We start from the raw sequence: 16378 nt of genomic DNA on the forward strand, positions 1-16378 counted from the left end.
CATAGATTTATAAACAAATAATACTGATGCCTTTTGGGAAAATCAAAAGTCCAAAGCAATGCCACGAGAGCTTATACTCAAAGTGGACAATATCATACCATGTGGAGTCGTCTTCGTCTAACACCTATGAATCATAAAATAAAAAATTCGGTTAAAAACTTATTAATCATTTTCTAAAGTTGCGAGCAGAAATTCTTCACGAGAAAGGATAGGAAAATCCTAAAGACGGGCATCTTGTTTCGTGCCCCCACCCCACAAGAGTCGAATAGACACAAACTAGACCGACGTAAAATACAAGGGGATGTCTCTAAAACGAATAAGAAATGGGAGAACTCGACGTCTGAGCCTTTGTATAGTAGAAGAAATGTAATAATACAACAGAGTGCAGTTAGAAGCATGGATATCAAAATGTTTTGATTCAATAGTGACAGGAAACTAACTACTGCTGACAAGCCCAAAATGGCATTTAATCCACAAATATTTTCACTACAAGAAGGCTCGGCTCTTCACCAGGTGTGGGGAAAAAATGTCGCATCTTTTGGAATACACAGATAGAACAAGAGAGAATTAGGGAGTGAGAGGGCGCAAAATGTGTAGAGTTCTTTCTTATGGCTTGCGGGGTGGAGAACTACTGCTACTGCTCCTGCTGCTGCTTCTCCCTCTTAAAGGCCTGTACACCAAACGATCGCACAACATAATTAAATATGTATGTATATTATAATAATGCTTGTAATAATATGATTAAGAGAGAATTAATGGATGTTTGGTTAGATGATCAAGAGCACATATGTAACGGCCCAAGTCCATTGTTAGTTGATATTGTCTGCTTCAACCCATCAGCCTCACGATTTTATAAAGCATCTATTAAGAAGAGGTTTCCATGCTTTTATAAGGAATGTTTCGTTTTTCTCTCCAACCAATGTGGGATCTAACAATCCACTCCCCTTCGGGGCCGCACACCGTCGGGTGTCTAGCTCTTATGTTATTTGTAACAACAGCCTAAGCCTACCGCTAGTAGATATTGTCTACTTTGGCCCGTTACATATTGTCATCAGCCTTCATGGTTTTAAGAGAAGTTTCCACACGTCTACTAGAGAGAGGTTTCCACGCCCTTATAAAGAATGTTTTGTTCCCCTCTCCAACCGATATAGGATCTCACAACGTAACTTAAAAACACTTCAAAAGTATTTAAGTACTTTCTTTCAGAAGTCATTCCAGACTTGTTATACTCGGTATCTGTAAGCTCGATATATAGAATAATCCAATTGCAGTGGTTCTCTGTGGGTTTATGGGTTTGGAAACACACTCGTCTTTAGTTAAAAAGAAACGGCAAAAGTCCATGGAAAAGTCAAGTGATTTAAACTGGGCAGCAAACTGGCCTACAAGAATATCGAAAATTCCTAACATTTTTGGAATATCAAATGCACAGAGTTACCTTCTTGGACTGCGAGATACTCTCCTGGGCACCTGTAATTTAAAATAGAGAACAATGAAGGCGCTCGGGATGCAAGGAAGAACGAACAATAATAAACCCAGAGCGGTGAAAAAAAATGGCAAGATCAATCACAGCAAACCTTGCGTGGACTAGGTGATGCAGAGTAGGACGATGATCTCCCACGTCTACCAGCAGCTGCAGGCCGACCTCTGTATAGAGAGAACCATAAGAATACACGGACATACAAAACAAAAGGCCAGAAGAAATATGAAGCAAGCAACAAGCTACAAAAAGGGGGTCTCACTCCAATAAAATATGATCTAGCGAGTAATTACAAATTGACCAACTAGCCAAAGTTCAAAGAGAAACATAGAATTTAACAACGGACCAAACATTACAATAAGATCTTTCCTGCCATTGAAGAAGACTTCTCACACCAAAATCCCTACAAATGGAACATGCAATATGACTACAGATGCACATTATTCGCATCCTTTCTAAAAGCTAACTATACAAAACAAATGTTATCCACTAATAGGCAACTACGCACATACCTTTTTGGGGAATTTGGAGGTTATTATTTCCTATACAAAGTTTCAGGTAAGAAATAGGAACTTGAGATCGTTTAAAGCTTAGTTTCTAAGCATTGTTGTAATATGAAATCCCAAGACCACAACACCAGAAATCTGTCAAAGTTTGCTTAAAAAAAACTGCAATTGAAAAGAAGCTTATACATCTGTCAACGTTTGCTTCTTTTGGAAGAAACTTGGCCTGGCAAGTGGCAACTAACTTTAGCCAAGAGCATCTTAGACGTTATCACAATTATTAAAGGACACCTTGTGAATGCTCAACTTTAGATTTGCTTCCCTGGAATGTCTGGCCCCAATTGTCTAGATCGAAAGGACCCCTCAGGACCCAAAGGAAAGACTCTAGAACATGGAATGCTGAAAATCGGTCATTTGATTTCCAAATCTCGATTCAAACATCTTATGAACAAAATCTAGAGCAATTACTCGAGTGTTTTCTAAAACGATTTGGATAGCAAATACTCCAATAAAGTGAGAAAACAACAGACTTTACAACAATTTTACTAGCTTCCTACACCAATATAATTCTTTGGCTCAGTACTAGCAACGTGCTATGATGGAAAACTAGAACATGAGAATCTTTGAACTTGTTTCATAGCCCTCACTTGGGGCTGTTCAGAAATGGTTTATTATGACTATTATCCTTTCTTGATCGATGCCAATGGTTGGGACTTCTGTGTCTACTTCATCATTTAATTTATGCACCACAAACAGAGTGGACAAGCAAACAATATGAAATAATTTTTCTTTAGAAGGGAGTTGATCATGAAAAAAAAGTTCATTGGGCATCCATAGATACTAATATTTTTTCTTTAANAAAAAAAAAAAAAAAAAAAAAAAAAAAAAAAAAAAACATTAGGCATCAAGTTACCTCCGCGGTGAAGATGATCGGGAACGTGATCGAGCTGGTCTTCTAATCGGTGAACGGCTCCGTCTACGAACTACTGGAGACCTTCTGGGAGGACTACGAGCACGGCGAGGCGGTGTACTGAAAGAAACACAATTTAGTTAAGTAATGCTCATATACCTAAGCAAAAACATAACTGAGACCACTGAGTCAGACTACATCATTTTCAAGTAAAAACCATGGGTCAACCATAGTGAACAAGCAATTAAAAGCTCCCACTGCCATGCTTAAATGCTTAAACTTCTCAAACATTAGAAAGTAATCATGCCCCCAGTCACCATTCTTCTAATGCCTAAGATTAAACTACAGGAACACCTTTGTACCATAATTAGTTTTAAATACATCAAGAGTAACTCAGATTGCTACTTCATTCTAAGTCTGAAATAGCATTATTTTGAATTTGCTCGGATCACCCAAAAACCACAGTTACCTGTGTCTAGGCATAACAAAATGATCAATGGCAAACAAAAACCGCACAACTAAACAAAACCTGATGCAATTTTTATTCTACAAAATACCTGATGTAGCTGGAAATCTAAAAATAAAAGAAACACACTCTAAAATCAAAAGCTCAAAATAAAAATTGATATTAACATATGGTCCTGCATAATTCACTACTCTCCAGACGTTTACTCTAACTCAGAAACAATAAGATTAAACTTAACACGTGCAGTAAGTCATAAATAGTTCACCTTGTCATTATATGAAGATTTGTGAAGTTAGAAACAATAAACATGTCTGTGTACCATTCAAATAAACTGCAAGAAAAAATACTACGATATCTCAGAACAGTCAAATGTGTAATACCGGCGCCTAGGAGGGGGTGGTGAACGTCTTCGAACAGGACTGTCACGAATTCTTCTTGGAGAGGGCCTATTCAACCGAAGTTAAACAATGTTAATGCTCCCACTATTTACAGGAAAGGAGATAGATTGTGTGTGTGTGTGAGGCTGGGGGGTTGAAGAGTGGGGGGATGATGGTCAACCTTGGAGGAGATCTATGTCGCCTTGCCAAAGGCGATGGAGAACGGCCACCTCTCATGGGTGATGCAGGCCTCCTTCTAGGGGGAGATTCTAAGCGGCGACGCGGAGGAGACTCTGGACGGCGGCGAGGAGAATCGGGTTGTCTTCTAGGAGACCCACCTCGTCGAGCAATAGGCGAGCGTCTTCTAGGAGAAGGAGGCTTTCGACGAGGTGAAGCTGATGTGACAAACCAGACATAAATCACTAAAATAATATATCCTCATGAAAAATAGAATAGAATAATAGGCAAAAACAATTATACGTTCTCTCTGTCTTTTCATGTCATTCTTCTCAGCATCAGCACCAACATTTTCAGGCTTAGGACCATCTCTCTTTGGAGCGGTTGCTACAGTCCTTGGAGGTGTTGGGATCTTCTGTCTTTGAGGCAATGTAAATCTTGTTCGAATAACATTCCCATCAATTTGGGCCTACATTCAGCCAACCATCACAATCATTTCCCAGTTATGAGAAATTATCAATAGATGTACTTCAAGTACTTGAACATTTAAGAAAAACATACACCATCCATATGCAATTGGGCTTTTTCAGCATCAGGTCTTGTTTTGAATTCAACATATCCATATCCTTTAGGAAGGTTGACCTGTAAATATTAAAACAGATGCATCAATATATTATTCAAGAAAAAGTTCTTCAAATACAATATGCATGGTAAGGACTCACTGTGCGATCCATTGCCAGCTCAACATGGACTACTTCACCAAAATTACCTAAAGGGTATCAAGAAAAAGAAAAAAAAAAGGAAATTCATAAGAGTTACAATTTTTTTATAAAATAACAAATTACCTATTCAATCCAATATCATCAATCCTAACTAAATAGATGGAGACTTTTGGAGGGAAAATCGTATTTAAGGGGATCACTTCAATTGAATGAGGATAAAAAATTCATGAAAATGAACTGTCTATAATTTCAAAACAGTCGAGAGGAAAGGAAGGAATGAGCATGCCGTGATGAAGAGTAATTGATAAGACAAATTACTCAATTATTGAGGACAAAACAACACGGTCAATGATCATTACCAATAAACAGGCTAGGTTGAATTGAATCTAATACATAAATACATACGTTTACACAAAGTCTTTTTTTGTAAGACAAAATACTAGGTTCATGAAGTCAAAGTGTTGTATCTTTCACATAATGTGATTGAAGGTTGAAATAAGATTTTCTTTTCTCTTACTCTTCGGTTTTAATTGATGAATTTTACTTGTAACTTTTAAAAAAAGAACGATCTGAAGAAATAAGTGCATTTATCCAACAGAAAAATTGTTTAAATGCTAAATAAAGCGAGTGAAAAACCATACTGAAGATTTCTTTTAAATGGCCCTCATGGACATTCCTACTCAGTGCATCAATGTGAAGAACAAGTGACTCGCGTACAGGAGATGGTTTCCTGAAATCAATTGACAGCGTGATAAGCAAATTATATAAATACAACTGACAGGCAAGGAAAATATCACAAAATGAAAGAATTATATGTAAATCGCTGATAATACAGATGCATGACTAAAGAAAATATTGGTATTAAAAAAATGCAAATGTCAGCTTTTAAATAGTCAATTACATATACATTTGCAAGTGATTATAGATTACTAAGATAAAATTTAGTTGCAAGATAATTAAAGCTAATAGAACATTCTTTATCACATTTGAGTTCAACAAGGGCAAAAAATGATTAAAAGTTAAAATAATGCAATAGTTACACTACAGTTCCGTAAAATTATTGAATTCAAAGATTTTTTTAATGCTTCGTTAAATAGTTAAGGATTTAAATCAAACCATGTTTTAATTGACTAAATGATAAGGAATAATGAGCTTCTTAGAATAAAATAAAAAAATAATATATTAAACCATATTTAAGTTCAAAAAACAGTATAGACAGATTTTTAAGAGGTAAATACATCAAAATCTTATCTTCTTTGTTTTTCAGTTTGTTCGAAACAGATCCGCATCCTCTTTGAGGAGAGATATGGACAGATTTTCATCGAAAGAAGGTTCCATTTTTCTTTTGGGAGGGGGGGAGTTCTTTGGATGCATTTCGGATTTTTTTGTGGACAACATGGAATGAACGTAACCATAATCTCTTTCAAGATAAGTACAACACTTTTGATCATTATTTTAAGCAAATTTACTTCCAAACAACGTCTTTGGGTAAATGCACTTCCTTTATAAATCTTATGGTCTCTCTACACTTTTGACCAATTGGATTCTTTTAACTCCTTTGGTTTAGACTCTGACCTTCTTTTGAAAGCGAAATTGTTCCCTTGTCATCCATAATTTGTAACTTACTAAACAAACAGCAGAAAAACAACCATTGAAGAGGCTCGGAAGCAGTCTTTAACAAAAGGCGGGGATAAAAAACCGCGCCAAAGTATAAATGTAAGAGGCTTATCGGAAAATGCATGCCATGAACAAATAATGAAGAGCCTAAATGTCAATAAGATGATAAAAAATGAGAAGTTGGATTTAACTGTAGGCGAGGTATTATTACCTGGGTGGCGGAGAAATTCGTTTAGCTGGTGGAGGTGAAGCGCGAGTCCGCCGAGCTGTTTCATTCGGACTGAAAAACAAATGAAGATGTGATAGCGATATACAATGACCGCATAAAAACGGTTTTTGGTATATGGAGCGCGTCTGTTTCTCGATAACGTAATGATTCCAAAACATGCCTTCGAATAAATACAAGAAAAACCAATCAACAGCGACAAAAAAGAAAATGCATAATCGACCAACCTCCCAAGCATAGAATACCTAATTCCGATACTTCCTCTCACACTGACAACCAATAAGCACCAAATGCAAGACCTCAGAACGAAAAATGCAAGCTCAAAAGAAAGACGAACCTCTTTCTTTGAGGAGGGGGGCTTCGGCTTCGAGAAGTACCGCTTCGAGACAGAGACGAAGACGAGGAAATGGACTTGGAACGAGAGCGGGAGCGGGACACAGATGCAGACCTGGAACGCGAGCGGGAACTGGAGCGGGAACCAGAGCCGGAGTACGAGCGGGAACGTGAGGAGGATCCCGAACCCGACGGCGGCGAACGACGGCCTCTGCTTGGTTTAGCCATGGCCGGCAATAGCTGCAGAGCGAAATTTGAAACCCTAACTTAAACCCGTCTCGTTTGGGATTTAGAGATATTGAAGAGAAAAGCGACACAGAAATGGTCGAAACGTATTCGTACGGAACCGAATGGACCAAAAAAATTTTTACTTTGGCGCCATATAAATTTTTTTGCTAAATTACTAAAATAACCTTTAATTTTGTAATTTATCTCTAAAATATCTATAAATTTTCAAAAATAATATCGGAAAAAAAAAAAAAAAACAAATTAAAATTATTTATTTATATAAACCATTAGTGTTTTAATATTTTAAACTTTTAATAGCATTTAATAAATACTTTATAAAAAAAAAATACCCATAAAATTTTAAAAATATCAATAACACCCTTTGTAAAAAAAATATCGTCAATAATATGAACAAAAATCATCTATCAACATCTTATAGATTATCTCTAACCTTTTTAATGTTATTTTTTTAAAGTTCATGAATATTTTCTTAAAACGTAATACTAATTATAAGAATATTTTTAAATTTTAAAAAAAATTAATAAAGATGTTTTTTAAATTTTTAAAAAAGTTTAAAGGTATTTTAGAAGTTTTTTAAAAAATTAAAAATATTAATAAACATTTAAAAATTCAAAGTTATGTTTTTTTTAGCACTTTTGAAACTTAAAAGGGTATTTTTGAAATTATGACTCAAATTCTCGACATGTCTCTGTTCTCGTGTATTAATATACTCGAACATAAGGGAATGCATACAGCTCAAAATACAGTTATTTCAGTTTGAGCAAGTGAACTGAAAATCTTAACAAACACCAACAGTTCTTACATGGACGATCTATTTCAGTTCTTCCATGGAAACAGAACCATCCAAGCGCTGTCTCTTAGCTTCGTGGTCGCCCAATTGCAACGAGACGCAAATATCTTCGCAGTCGTTCCGAAGCAAAGATAGGTTCTGGGAAACGGCATGAACCAGAGAGCTGTTTTGATGGGAGGGAGAACAACTGAAGAGGCTTGGAATGAACTGATGTTCTACACTGGGAGCCGTGTTCGTTCCAGCTTCGAGATGAAACTCGGTCTCCAGGAGAGACGATTGGTCTTTAGCTGAAGAAGGTTCTACTTCTGTAGGCATATGCTGGATCTGAAAACCCAATGGCTCGAACTTCTCTTCGCTCTTCTCCCTTGGTAGCGTTGTGTCGGGAGGAGAGGAGTCTCCAACAATCGAGCCGATAACCGTCGCTGAAACGGTTCTTTGCTCTTGCACTGCCGCTGCATATAGTAATGAAGAAACATAACAAAAATATTTATCAGAACATGGCCAAAATGGTGAAACTAGCCCAAGCCTACCGCTAGCAGATATTGTCCTCTTTGGCATTTCCCTTCCGGGCTTCCCCTCAAGGTTTTTAAAACGTGTTTGGTAGGGAGAGGTTTCCACACCCTTATAAAGAACGCTTCGTTCTCCTTACCAACCGATGTGAGATCTCAAAGTCATTTATCGAACGTCGTGATCCATACTAAAGTGTTATCAAACGCATATTCTACTAGACAGAAAATGAGTCATTCCAGATAAGAGAACGTGAGATCCTACATTGGTTGGAGAGGGGAACGAAACATTCCTTATAAGGGTGTGGAAACCTCTCACTAGTAGACGCGTTTTAAAACAGTGAGCCCGACGATGATACGTAACAGGCTAAAATCGACAATATTTGCTAACGGTGGGCTTAGGTTGTTACAAATGATATCAGAGACAGACATTGAACGGTGTGCCAGTGAGCACGCTGGACTCCCGAGGGGGGTGGATTGTGAGATCCCACATTAGTTAGAGAGGGGAACGAAGCATTCCTTACAAGGGTGTGGAAACCTCTCCCTAACATCCGCGTTTTAAAACCGCGAGGCTGATGGCGATATGTAACGGGCCAAAGCGGACAATATCTGTTAGCGGTGGGCTTGAGTTGTTACAGAGAAAGACTCCAATGAGTTTGAGGGGTGGTTTAAGGGTCGGAGAGGATTGTTACGTGTACGTAGGCACACAGTACTTTATCCCTAACATAATTGGAAGAAAGTCTTCAACAACACTTCAAAAGAAAGAAAAGAAACACAAATGCTACAATAGATTAAAGCAATTTGTAAGACATTGAGAGAATGGATAGGAGAAGCTTTTAAAGTCCTAACCTTTGAGCCCTTCATCACTTGTGATCAGGTCAAGTTCAAGCAGGTTGAGAAGGCGCCCGAGATCGACCCCACTCGTCCAATTCTCAGGAGGTTGCCCGACTTTTAACTTAAGTCGACCCCGGTTAGCCGTTCCACCCCATATGATCCCGATCGGTTTCAAACTCTCTCTATTCTCACCCTTTAAAATGATGAGGCTACCGCTATCTCCTTCGAGATCAAAAGTCTGTTGATTCTCACCGACGACGAGAAAATCGGTTAAGAAGCATATTCCTTTCTCGTCATTGTACTCGAGAGCATAGGCCAACACAGTTCCTGTCGTCAAGCCAGAACTTCTTCCAACTTTCACGACCTGCTTCCCTATGAGCGTACTGATAGGCGACTGCAAGTCGATGAACTTCACGTCACCGATCTCTCCAACACCTTTTACAGATGTAGTGACAGTGGACATGTCGAAATCATCAGCAAAAGGAATAAACGACCCATCTGCCCGTACAAACGTCTCTGCAATATAACAAAATTAGAATACGTGCACCCGAGCTATTAACGTTTGGCGAGATGAAAATGGAACAATAACACTGTCACTATCTAATGATCTTTTGTTTTGGCATGAACTGTATTACCTGGATTTATGCCAGCAAAAATTCCGTACCAAAGCTCGTCCGTGATGAACGAAGTAGCTCTCTCTACAGCACCAAGATACACCCCGGGCCCGAGTGTCGGTGGAAGAGGATGAAACATCTTCTGGTTCGGATAATCTAAATCAACAGCGACATGACGGTTTGTGAGAAAACCAACTTGACGACTGCCCGTTTGACTCCTTACTATAGCGCCCAAGGTTCCGTAAGTCTCCTGGCTGGCCACCTGATGAGGTGGAATTAAATTCAAATAAACGGTTGCTAGGTGTCACAATCGCACTTTGTGAAAGAAAATAAAGGGTTTGGCATGACATGGGCATGCAGCCACAGGCAACATGCCCCGGACAAACATGACTGTGATACTAAGAGGCACACCGTGCCTCAAGACGTATCCCTCAATTTCAAGTATAGGGCTACTTCATGTAATAACATTAGAAACGATTATAACCGGGAAGTATCAACAAGTGTTCTTAATCCTAGTGTGATGCTGTAACAGCCCAAGCCCACGCTAGTAGATATTGTCCGTTTTAGCTCGCTACGTATGACCATCAGCTTCATGGTTTTAAAATGCATCTGCTAGGGAGAGGTTTCCACACCCTTATAAAGAATGCTTCGTTCCCCTCTCCAACCAATGAGGGATCTCACAATCCACCCCGTTGGGGGCTCAGTGTCCTCGCTGGCACACCGGTTGGTGACTGGCTCTGATACCATTTGCATCAGCCCAAGTCCACCGCTAGTAGATATTGTCCGCTTTGGCCCGTTACATATCGCCATCAGCCTCACAATTTTAAAGCCCATATGTTAGGGAGAGGTTTCCACACCCTTATAAGGAATGTTTCGTTCCCCTCTCCAACCAATGAGGGATCTCACAATCCACCCCGTTGAGGGCTCAGTGTCCACGCTGGCACACCGCTCAGTGACTGGCTCTGATACCATTTGCATCAGCCCAAGTCCACTGCTAGTAGATATTATCCACTTTAGCCCGTTACATATCACCGTCAGCCTCACAATTATAATACGCATATGTTAGGGAGAGGTTTCCACACCCTTACAAGGAATGCTTCGTTCCCCTCTCCAACGAATGAAGTTTCTCACAATCCACCCCCGTTGGGGGCTCAGTGTCCTCGCTGGCACACCGCTCGTTGACCAGCTCTGATACCATTTGTAACAACCCAAGCCTACCGCTAGTAGATACTTGACCCGTTATGTATCGCCGTCAACCTCACGGTTTTAAAATGCATATGTTGGGGAGAGGTTTCCACACCCTTGTAAGGAATGCTTCATTCCCCTCTCTAACCAATGTGGGATCTCACAAATACGGCATTTTGAAAATCAAATATTAGTTGCTTCCAATAAAGGGGCTCACGATTCAAGTCGAAACGAACATGATTAGTAGAAAATCTCACATTTCGTGCCCGTTGCCAATCGTTCTCTCAAACTTTCCCCCTTTTCTTAAGCCGTTTAGATGTCTTTTTCCATATAATAGCAAGTTTTTAGGTCCCTAGTTGCAAAGAAACACGAAAGTACCTGTGAACCCGAGCCAATGCACGGATCAGAGCCACGCAGATCATCGACAATTTCGGTATACAACTGTTCTTTAGGAGCAGGGTTCGGTGCACCGAAATACGAAAATTCTACAACATCCACATCACACCACACACCGCCCGGCCCCTGAAAAGAATCCAGCATACTCATTAAAGATCAAAGTGAAACTAAAAACACTCCTACTTTGCAACCATGAGGTAAGGAAGAAACTTGAATACAAAGTAAAAGGACTTCAGCTTCAGACCTCCAGGGCAGTGGGCAGGCATTGAATAGGACTAAGCCATTGCTTATGAACTTTCCTGGAAACAAAAACAAGAATAGCAGGAATGTCGGTCAGCACGCCCTTTCGAATACGGAATCCAATAGCCGTTCCGAGACTGTAACAACGCAGGATCTTGCTATGGAAGGCTCGTATCGTCATGAGCTCGAGTAACGTGTTTGCCCGCTGCCCTTTTGGTAACGGATGAAGGATATCGGGTAGCACTCCTTTTTGAAGATTTGCAAAATAGTTTGCCCGCTCCTCCGTACCGACGCTTATTCGGATAGGGGTCGGCCATGAAAAGTAAGCTGCATTGCTCTCACAATGCTGTCCAGCAGATGCAAATGGCTGGAGTGTAGGTGAGCTGAAAGAAGGTAAATTTGAGTGACTGCAGCCATTTCTTTCAAGATTCAGAGCTGATTCCTCTGATGGAGTTGAACCAGAGCAGTTAATCCTGTTATGGCGTCTAGTTTGCTCCATTATCGCCTAATGATACAAATAGAAAAAGAAAAGAAAATAACCAATCAAACCGGTTGATGGAACGACAAGGAAGAGCCCGTAAAACTATCATCAAGGGAGAGGTTTCCACACCCTTATAAGAAATGCTCCGTTCCCCTCTCCAACCGACGTGGGATCTAACAATCCACCCCCTTGGGGGCCCAACGTCCACGCTGGCACACCGCCCAGTGTTTGGCTCTGATACCATTTGTAACAGCTCAAACCCACCGCTAGTAGATATTGTCCGTTTTGGCCCGTTATGTATCATCGTCAGCCTCATGATTTTAAAATGCGTCTGTTAGGGAGAGGTTTTCACACCCTTATAAGGAATGCTCTGTTCCCCTCTCCAATCGATGTGGGATCTAAGAATCCACCTTCTTGGGGGCCAACGTCCTCGCTAACACACCGCTCAGTGTCTGCCTCTGATACCATTTGTAACAGCCCAAATCCACCACTAGTAGATATTTTCCGCTTTAGTCTATTACGTATCGTCGTCAGCTTCATGGTTTTAAAACGCGTCTATTAGGGAGAAATTTCCACACCTATATAAGAAATGCTCTATTCCCATCTACAACCAATGTGGGATTTAACAATCCACTCCTCTTGGGGACCAGCATCCTCGCTGGCACACCGCCCAGTGTCTGGCTCTAATACCATTTATAACACCTCAAACCCACCGCTAGTAAATATTATCCACTTTGGCCAATTACATATCGTCATCAGCCACACGGTTTTAAAACGTGCCTGTTAGGGAGAGGTTTCCACACCCTTATAAGGAATGCTCCGTTCCCCTCTCCAACTAATATGGGATCTAACAATCCACCCCTTTGGGGCCAGTGTCTGCCTCTAACACCATTTGTAACAACCCAAACCCACCGCTAATAGCTATTATCCACTTTGGCTTGTTACGTATCGTCATCAGCCTCACGGTTTTAAAACGCGTCTGTTAAGAAAAGGTGTCCACGCCCTTATAAGGAATGCTCCGTTCTCCTCTACAACTAATATGGGATCTAACAATCCACCCCCTTTGGGGCCCAGTGTCTGCCTCTAATACCATTTGTAACAACCCAAACCCACCGCTAATAGCTATATCCGCTTTGTCTTCTTACGTATCGCCATCAGCCTCACGGTTTTAAATCACGTCTATTAAGGAAAGGTTTCCACACCCTTACAAGGAATACTCCGTTCCCCTCTCCAACCCGACGTGTGATCTAACCGATGAATCATACACAATCTTTTATAACACTACCTCACATGTAAGTTCATATGTTAATTTCATTCATGAAGTTCAACACCTAAAGTATTAACACCAACGAATCAAGGATGAAATAATTAAGAACTGGAGTTCATCCTACCAATCATAATACCTAAATCAACGCATAACCCAGCAATCAAACCATCAGAAACAATCAAATCAACGCATAACCAAGTAAACAACAAAGGGGCAAACTAGATATCACAATCAAAAGGGAAAAGGAGAGCTGATACTCACTCCAAGCAATGAGGAATTTGAAGAGGATAGCACAGGGAGCTGAGTTTAGGGTGAAATGGTTTGAAAAACGGCTAACCCATTGAAGCTTTAAGCAAAATTAGAGCATGGATTTTGGTCAAAGACAGGAATATAGACAGAAAACTGCAGCTGAGCTCAGCTGGAGCAGAGAAAAGACAAGGACGGAGGCTTCTTCTGCGCATAAACATTGAAAAGTGAAGGTTTGAAAGAGAAGACTTTACACGAAAAAGGTAAAGTTAAGGGAGTAAGTGCGCGCATTTTTTAATTCGCTAAGCAAACGAAGGTTAAGCGATGGTAGGGAGACGTGTCCACAGTGATTGCCTTCTTCCGCCAATTCTATATATTTTGTGTTCATGTCGGAAGGCACTGGTGATGTTGGAGGAGTCCCACATCGGCTAATTTAGAAAATGATCGTAGGTTTATAATCAACGAATTCTTTTCATTGGAATAAAGCCTTTTGGGAAAGTTCAAAGCAAAAGTACGAGAGCCTAGGTTCAAAGTGGACAATATCATACAATTGTGAAGAGTCGTGTTCATTTAACATGATATCAGAATCAATTATAATCAGTGAAATGAGGCCTCTTGGGGAAGTCCAAAGCAAAGGCACGAGAGCTTTGAAGAGTCTTATTCATCTAATAGGTCTCAGCCCAGTCAGGTTGTATTTTTACTCGAGAATGGAACATTTCTTACAAAAGTGACGAAACATCTCCCTAGTAGACGTCTTTTAAAATCGTGAGGTTGACGGCGATATGTCAGAGGATACTGTGCCCCCGAGGACGTTGAGCCAAATAAGTTTCAAAACTATGAAGTTGACGGCGATACATAATGGGCGGTGGGCTTGGACTATTACCCGAATAATAATAATAACTTTTAAATAAAAATTTTAATGGACCCTTTTTAAGAAACGGCCCATTGCAGTTTCATTAAATTATATATAATATATATATATATATATATATATATAATAAAATTCCAAATATGTGAATATGGTGCGGAAATAAGGCCGTTAAAAAAATGGTTATTTATTTATTTATTTATTTTTAAATATATAAATAGTTTTAAGGCCAATTAGGCAATAGAAGGGTTGGATTTATTTTTAGCCCCTACTTTATTTATCCAAGTAATTAAAAAAAATATATTTTATTTTATATGATAAAACTTCCACTTATAATAATTTTTGAAGTAGTTGGGTTGTTAGCATCATTTGTTCCTAATATGGGATTTTATTTACTCAATTATAAGTTTGGTAACATATATAAGTATTATAGGCAAAGATGAATCTTGGACTATTTCATGAAAAAGTAATAGTTGGATTTCATTACTTGTTTAGGGAAAAATGGTACTTCAATGCCTTTAATTCTTTCTTTTTTAACGATTTGGTGAAAAACTGTGTGTCGGTACGTATTTTGAGTTCAATGTGTGTGAAGGTGGAGATTCGAGTCTTAGACCTCTCGGTTAAGGGTTTGTGTTGCGTATATGGGTGTATTTTGAGTCTGGTGTGTGAGGGTGGAGATTCGAGTCTTAGACCTCTCGGTTAATAAGGGTTTGTGCTGCGTATATGGATGTATTTTGAGTCTGATGTGTGAGGGTGGAGATTCAAGTCTTAGACGTCTCGGTCGAGGGTTTATGCTATGGGGTGGAGATTCGAGTCTTAGACCTCTCGGTTAAGGGTTTATGCTTCAGGGTGGAGATTCGAGTCTTAGACCTCTCGGTCAAGGGTTTATGCTACGGGGTGGAGATTCGAGTCTTAGACCTCTCGGTCAAGGGTTTATCCTATGGGGTGGAGATTCGAGTCTTAGGCTTCTCGGTTAAGGGTTTGTGTTGTATGTGCGAGCATATTTCGAGTCTAATGTGTGAGGGTAGAGATTCGAGTCTTAGACCTCTCAGTCAAGTGGTTTATACTGCGTGTACGGGTGTATTTTGAATCCAATGTGTAAGGGTGGAGATTTGATTCTTAGACCCCTCACTCAATGGTTTTGAGACTAAAATTGAGACACGACCACGACCACGTGGATTTTATACTTTAGTATTTTTAAACTCATATTCACCCTCGACTTATTCAACCGAATCACAAAGAAAACAAGAACAAACGGTCGACAACTACAAATAAATACAATTCTGATTACGAAAAGTAGATATACAAGACGANAGGATTACCAAACGAAACCCTAATACGTACCGAACGAGCTCAAGAGAGAAACAACCGCTCTCTCTCTCTCTCGGGCCGGTTCCAGTTTCAATTCGAGTTCGAGTAATTTTCGGAACTTTAAAACACATAAAGCTCAGCCAATTCCTCTAAATTAGAATCAAAACAAATATTCGGATCAGAATTCTCCAACATCCACAAGAGATGATCAAACAGAACAACTTCACATCTCACTGAAATACACTCATCATCATCATCTTCATTATTACCCTTAGGAGGCTTTGATTTATCAATAAGAGCATTAAGCAAAGGATGGCTCAAATACTTTGAACTTATTGCATATCTCTTCCTTGTACTCCCAACATAGATAATTACATTACTGCCACTCACCTTTTCAAACCCTTCGTGTTCTTCGCGTTCTTCGTGTTCTTCGCGTTCTTCGTGTTCTTCCATCGTTCTATCACAAACCCATAGATCTTCCCTTGTGGATTTGGACCTCAAACTGCTGTATGAAGAGGACCTCCCCAATTGCCTTGAAAGGCTCTTGCATTTCCTCAACAGAGAATTCATTTTCATCATTGTT

General features: G+C 39.7%; 3 protein-coding genes across 3 annotated transcripts; all 3 read right to left on the minus strand.

Moving 5' to 3' along the window:
• Positions 1-319: 319 nt before the first annotated feature.
• LOC111797603 (serine/arginine-rich splicing factor SR45-like) lies at positions 320-7129 on the minus strand. Its single transcript, XM_023680658.1, has 12 exons — positions 6813-7129; positions 6461-6529; positions 5274-5362; positions 4633-4679; positions 4472-4552; positions 4214-4379; positions 3915-4128; positions 3737-3802; positions 2894-3010; positions 1575-1644; positions 1436-1467; positions 320-670 (listed from the first exon to the last, which is right to left on the minus strand). The coding sequence occupies exons 1-12, from the start codon at positions 7034-7036 to the stop codon at positions 607-609; spliced, it is 1239 nt and encodes a 412-aa protein (XP_023536426.1). The 5' UTR covers positions 7037-7129; the 3' UTR covers positions 320-606.
• A 590-nt stretch (positions 7130-7719) lies between these two features.
• On the minus strand, positions 7720-13962 carry LOC111797652. The gene is made up of 6 exons (XM_023680719.1): positions 13632-13962; positions 11627-12127; positions 11365-11508; positions 9823-10063; positions 9203-9703; positions 7720-8299 (listed from the first exon to the last, which is right to left on the minus strand). The coding sequence occupies exons 2-6, from the start codon at positions 12119-12121 to the stop codon at positions 7869-7871; spliced, it is 1812 nt and encodes a 603-aa protein (XP_023536487.1). The 5' UTR covers positions 12122-12127; positions 13632-13962; the 3' UTR covers positions 7720-7868.
• Positions 13963-15804: 1842 nt separating this feature from the next.
• LOC111797313 (auxin-responsive protein SAUR71) lies at positions 15805-16378 on the minus strand. Its single transcript, XM_023680292.1, has one exon. The coding sequence runs from the start codon at positions 16372-16374 to the stop codon at positions 15916-15918; it is 459 nt and encodes a 152-aa protein (XP_023536060.1). The 5' UTR covers positions 16375-16378; the 3' UTR covers positions 15805-15915.

This window comes from Cucurbita pepo, chromosome LG06 (genome assembly GCF_002806865.2).
Source record: "Cucurbita pepo subsp. pepo cultivar mu-cu-16 chromosome LG06, ASM280686v2, whole genome shotgun sequence".
NCBI lineage: Eukaryota > Viridiplantae > Streptophyta > Magnoliopsida > Cucurbitales > Cucurbitaceae > Cucurbita > Cucurbita pepo.